The 6,235-nt window shown below is 40.2% G+C and overlaps 1 protein-coding gene across 1 annotated transcript; it reads left to right on the top strand.

Moving 5' to 3' along the window:
- The first annotated feature begins 1,975 nt into the window (after positions 1-1,975).
- LOC135635487 (scarecrow-like protein 21) lies at positions 1,976-5,634 on the top strand. The gene is made up of 2 exons (XM_065146586.1): positions 1,976-2,131; positions 3,660-5,634. Exon 2 carries the CDS (start codon positions 3,788-3,790, stop codon positions 5,405-5,407), a length of 1,620 nt encoding a protein of 539 aa, XP_065002658.1. The 5' UTR covers positions 1,976-2,131; positions 3,660-3,787; the 3' UTR covers positions 5,408-5,634.
- The last annotated feature ends 601 nt before the right edge of the window (positions 5,635-6,235 follow it).

The following is a 6,235-nucleotide window of genomic DNA, read 5'->3' as shown; positions in this document are numbered from 1 at the left end:
TACGTGCACGACACCACATTCATACGAGCTTCCAAATGTTCACGAGGTATATTGAACTTGATCGAATGATAAATTGGATTCGGATTAAGTATGGAGTCGATGTAGTAAAGTATATTTTACATTGAGAAGAGAGAAGAGACGAGTTCCTCATCTTGTTTGAGTAGTTACGACTTACGTCACGAGTCATGGATTGAGGTCATGGCACAAACCATGGCATGGGGGCTCCATGACGTCTCACTTTGAGTAGATTAAGTCCGACCTTGATTTGTGCGTTAGTTCTTTGTGTGGTTTGATCCCTAACTTTGGATATCTTTGGAACGGATTGGATTTGATTGTCTGGCGATGGTCAAACTTCATAGATTTGGTAGCAATATGAACTCCGCTTGTAAGGCATACACTCCTAGCTATTAATTAAGATGAAAAAGAAATCTATCTATGATCATTAATAGTACTGAAGAGAAACTTCATTAAATATTTTCCTAATATATCTACTAACACATATGATTTTTGTTGCTACTAAAACATTTCAACTACAAATTCAAGGACGAAACTAAAATATTATAGTTTTCTTTACCAAACACACATGAAGCATTTCATAATTACACGAAGTATTTATATTAAAAATATAAATATATTTTCAAACATAGTCTTAGCACCTTGGATAGGATCAATATATTTTTCTTTCCAACTCGAACCTAATCATATCATCCCTAACACCCTACCTTACGAATAACTTTACAAATAACAAATATAAATTTAGAATGTCAACTAACCTAAATCTTGTCTGTCGATAGTAAGGTCGTTAATTCACACTTACATTTAGAAGAAAAAAAAATTATATACTTAGAATATGAGAGAAAATGCAGCAATGCTTGTTAAAAAAAACAACAAGGCATCCAAACTTTAGTAAATAAGGTAAAGGTGATGGGAAATTAATAGAACGAACTTGTTTTTGTCGCTGAGGAGTTTTTAGCTACAAATTTAGAATTATAATTGCTAAAAGTCATTATTTTGTCAAATGACCTTTTTTATTAGCAAAGTCATGCAATTTGCATACACACATGAAAGATTGTCAATTATATAATGCGATTTGTTGCTCCAATAAACAATTTTACTTTTATTTCTCATGGGGGGGGTGGAAAGAAGACACGGAGTGAAGATTCCACCATCATCTCGGATGCATTCTTTCGACAATGGCATCCTATCAGCTGCCAAACGCTTTTGATGCCGTTGTCATTATCATCATGATAATGATGCTTTAGAGATTCTTATTGTTTCGTCGTAGAGATTAGTCATTCCGCGTGCTAAGATATTGGTTCATCATCTTTGGGCCAATTAAATGACAAAACGGTGTTGTCATTGGGTGTTTGATTGATGGTGATCGATGATGATACAACTCTCCCAAGAATATTTATTTTGGATACCTAATTTACCATAAGTTCTTATTTCAATATCATAAATATATATATGATTATTATATCATAAATATGAATAAAAATATATTCTAATATGCTCGTCGGATAAACTCCAGCAGCCAAAAGAGAGGTCGTCCGGCCAACGCCCCCTTGTGTTGAAGCGGGAAGGGAAACGCGGGAGAAAAGGCATGGAGGAACCTTCTCCATATCGGAAGGCGGTCCGCGGAAACGTGTGGGTCAGATGGCTACCTTCCCACGGCCATTCGATTCGCCCGCACGGTTGACTCGCCTGCGCCCCTCCGGTCAAAATAAATTAGTCCCCAAACCCCCCAAATCAAAAAGGAATTCAATCCGTCACTTTGACCAAATTGGACATCCGCCCCCGGTTTCGCATCTCCATTTGTATCCTTAATCCCATCCCGTTCGATCCCCAATCCCATCGATTTCGCCTCGTCTTGCTCCACGTGTCTCCTTGGCGCTTCCAGCACCAGCGTATCGTCAAATCTGGTACGATTTGGGTGGGTACAAGTCGGGCGTGGCAACAAAGTAATTTTGAACATTCCACGGGGACACTTCAGCCCATGCTGTTGTTGCCTCTTGTGTCTTTATGCCCATCCCCTCCACTTGGCTCACAGGGAGTTGGAAGCGGAAACCTCGGTCTTGTTCCGCTGAGCTCTGTTGGATGTGTTCGACTGCTACTCTCAGGTGCTTACAAGGTAAGCTGAAGCCTGATTCGTCTGCTGTGATTTATATGTATGTTTCTGAGCAATTACATAGTGATAGAGTCGATCATCAAGCACTTTGTTCCTACGGGATGTGGGGCTTTCGTTGTCGTGGGGTTTGTTGATTTTTTTGTGTTGTGTTGATTTCTCTTTAATTTTCCTTTTTTTTATTGTGGGATTGATTGATGGAGCTGTGAATTCAAGCTTCTGTTTAAGGTTTATGTGACTTCATGGTGTTGATTTTGGGAACTTACATCGGTGGAATCCTCCCGATTAACCCGGGATTCCTACTATCTTTTTCCTTCTTCCTTCCTAATGAGCTCTTGATGATGGGAAGGTTCTCTTCTCTCCTTTGATTGAGGTGTAGAAGCTTTAATCAAGGGTTTTATGTCCAAAGTTTTTATACCGGGAAAGGAATTTCTATGCATAGGTTGTTTGTTTCCCCCTAAACTAGGGTTTGTGCTTGGAAAAATGGAGTGATTTGGGGTCTTTTGCAGAATTCGTTTGAGAAAATTATGTATTTTTTATGGAAAGAAAAGAAGATACTTAAGTTTCAGATCTGCAACCACTCTGTTATGCTTTTCCTTGCTTTGACTTTCACTTTCTTCCATTCCTCTTTCTTTGTGGTTTGTTTAGTTGATGCTAGCCTTTTTCTTCCTGGACATGTTGTCTTGGTGGATTAGGTAGCCATTTGATCAGGTGGGTTTCGGCCTTCAACTTGGTATATCTCATAAATTATACGAAGTTAGTCCTTCAAAATATGTTGCAGATCTATTTTCCTTCTACCTTTTTGGATATATGCTCTTCTGTTATGTTTTACAATTCTAGGATGCATAAAACTACAAGCCGGTATGGAGTCTGTCTATCTCTGGTATGGTGCCTGTGGTGGTTGTATCTAGGATTAGTCTCAATTCTTCATGTTAAATGAAACATCTAATCAACATGGCAATAGAATAATGTCAGTTTTTTTATTATAAAAATCATATAAAATCCTCAAAGGATAATAACACAGTTGAAGTCTTTCTCTTTTAAAATGTTCAAATTTCTGTCTTTGGCACCATAAGAAATTCATGATATCAGCAAATAAACCTTATCATAATTGTATGTTGTCATGCTTCCAGTCAATTAATGTCTGCAGCAATATAACATGTGTTTTATGTATTGTATTTCTTCTTGTTTCCCCTTTGTAATACTTATTGCTTTCCATAAAGGTGAGATGAATTTGGAACTAAATCTAAAATGTTTATGTAATTAAGCACAATGACGCCTACATAAATTGTTGAATGCTTGTGTATTGCTGATTCTTTTGACTTTCATATTAATGATTATTCTCATATTCTCATGTCCCCTCTCCTCGCCTTTGAATTTTGTTTGCTACTGACACTTTTTGGAACAATCTTCATTCCTACTCTTTTCTTAACCACATTTATTGAATCATAATGTTTTTGCCTCTTTGGTGAAAGCATCAGTTATTAATATGGAGTTATCTTGGTGCTCATGCCTATACATATGTCTATTTCAGATAAATTATTTTGATAAGACAAAAAAGCTCAGGCAAGCAAAAAATAGTCTTCAGAAGAATGCTCCTCCAGTCAATGTGATTTTAATTTTATTAGACCCTCGAGAGGCTACATTGTGGGTTATACTTCAATGCAAGCATCTAAAAAGTACTCGGTCTTTGACAAACACCAGCAGTCAACATATCATCAGAACTCCATGCCTGCTAGAGATGTTGAGTCCAGTTATATGCCTCAAAATCACAAATCTGTGCATTATTTTTCTTCTGATGATGGAACTCAGCAAAGAAAAATTCAATCTCAGACAAGTGATGTGCAATTCTGCACTCTAGAGTCCTCCTTGGCAACTGCTAATTATAACATGCATAATTCTCCATCTTCCCAAAGTTTCTCGTCGACCAGTGGGAGCCCTATATCCCAGCAAGATTCCCAATATGATATTGTCTACGGATCTTCAGTAAGTGCTTCATGTGTTACTGAAGACCCAAATGATCTTAAAATCAGGTTAAGGGAGATAGAGACTGCAATGCTAGGGCCTGATTCAGATATAGTTGAGAGCTTTGAAAACACCTATCCGGGCCATCTTTCATTGGAGCCAGATGCATGGAGACAAGTGATGGGAATTCCCAGAGGAGACTTGAAACAGCTTCTCATAGCCTGTGCTAGAGCTGTTGCTGACAATGATATGATTAATATTGAATGGCTAATTTCAGAGTTGAAGCAGATGGTTTCAGTTTCTGGGGAACCGTTTCAAAGATTGGGTGCATACTTGCTCGAAGGCCTCATAGCTAGGCTGTCTTCCTCTGGTAGTTCCATCTACAAAGCATTGAAGTGCAAAGAACCCACTAGTTCTGACCTCCTCTCCTACATGCATATTCTTTATGAGGTCTGTCCATACTTCAAATTCGGCTACTTATCTGCAAATGGAGCAATTGCTGAGGCTGTCAAGGGTGAGAACATGATTCACATAATTGATTTCCAGATTGCCCAGGGAAGCCAGTGGATAACCCTCATTCAAGCCCTTTCAGCAAGGCCTGGTGGTCCTCCACACATAAGAATAACCGGAGTTGATGATTCCAATTCTGCTTATGCAAGGGATGGTGGCCTACATATCGTGGGGCAGAGACTATCTAGACTTGCTCAATCTCGAAACGTGCCCTTTGAATTCCATGGTGCCGCCATGTCAGGCTGTGATGTGGAACTCAAGGACATTGTCATTCGGCCAGGGGAGGCAGTGGCAGTGAACTTTCCTTTTCAGCTACATCACATGCCAGATGAGAGTGTGAGCACAAGGAACCACCGAGATAGGCTTTTGAGATTGGTCAAGAGCCTTTCGCCAAAGGTAGTGACACTTGTGGAACAAGAATCCAACACTAACACTACTCCATTTTTTCCAAGATTTTTGGAGACTATGGAATATTATACTGCCATGTTTGAATCAATAGATGTGACTCTCCCAAGAGATAACAAGGAGAGAATTAGTGTTGAGCAGCACTGCCTTGCCAGGGACATAGTTAACATTGTTGCTTGCGAGGGTTCTGAAAGAGTGGAGAGACACGAGCTTTTTGGGAAATGGAAATCTCGGTTTTTGATGGCTGGATTCCGGCCATGCCCTCTTAGTCCTCTGGTGAATGCAACCATCAAAACGCTGTTACAGAACTACTCCGAACACTACTGGCTTGAAGAGCGAGATGGTGTACTTTATCTCGGGTGGAGGAATAGACCTCTGGTTGTCTCATGCGCCTGGAGATGAACTTAGGTATCTGACAAACTAATGACGATCTCTAGTTTTCCTCGTGCTACTTTAGTCTGTAAGCATCTGTAGCTGTCTATGGACAATTAGAATTCTGCTCATACTTTCCAGTTGTGACATGGTCGTGTAAGTTGTAGCATCATAGTTGAAGTTAGAAACAGCGATATTAAGAGTATCCATAACTTCATGTGATCTCATCTTCTATTACAACCTTCCTTTTGTCGACATGTCTACTGCATTTCGTAGGTTTAGAATGCTTGGTTGTAACTCTATGAGATAATGTGCTTTATCGGGAATGAGCGTAGGCATTAGCGAATAAAATTCATGGCATGCTATCATATAGCCACTATTGAGAAGAACATGAAAGGAATTGGCCACGGAAGAGAGACGTAGTAGACGACTGTCATGAGATGATGAATGGGTGCGACGAGTTTCTCGGAGCCTTTTGTTTCATATACTGATCCAAGAGCTCTTTTCCTTGCACTCTGAAGCCCCGTTCTTTCGGGGAAAAAGAACGAGCGCGTAGCAACACAGACACTGCACGATGGCTGCTCCAAAAGAAGAATTAATGAGCTGCCGGTCAGTCCTGTTCGTGATAACTGCATCCTCGACTGACGCCAAGTCCTTAGCGCGGCTGCTTTGCCTTCTCCGCTCCAGTCTCCTGCCACCACAGACTGCTTCTTCTCCGACACATCCAACTTGCCTGCAAGCTTTTCGACGGAATCCTCCACCCATGGGTTTGTGGTTCAAACGAGGTTCGAATGTTATTTTCCTCTGGTGATTTCCGCCTTGAACTCGTATGCAAAGTTCGGGCGAGACTGGAACGAC

This window comes from Musa acuminata, chromosome BXJ3-4, assembly GCF_036884655.1.
Source record: "Musa acuminata AAA Group cultivar baxijiao chromosome BXJ3-4, Cavendish_Baxijiao_AAA, whole genome shotgun sequence".
Lineage (NCBI taxonomy): Eukaryota > Viridiplantae > Streptophyta > Magnoliopsida > Zingiberales > Musaceae > Musa > Musa acuminata.
The sequence above is the reverse complement of the archived record's forward strand: the minus strand, read 5'-3'. Positions and strand labels throughout refer to the sequence as shown.

What these genes read in the sequence shown, in the direction of transcription:
- LOC135635487 (XM_065146586.1), top strand. Translation starts at nt 3,788, where the DNA reads ATGCAAGCATCTAAAAAGTACTCGGTCTTTGACAAACACCAGCAGTCA.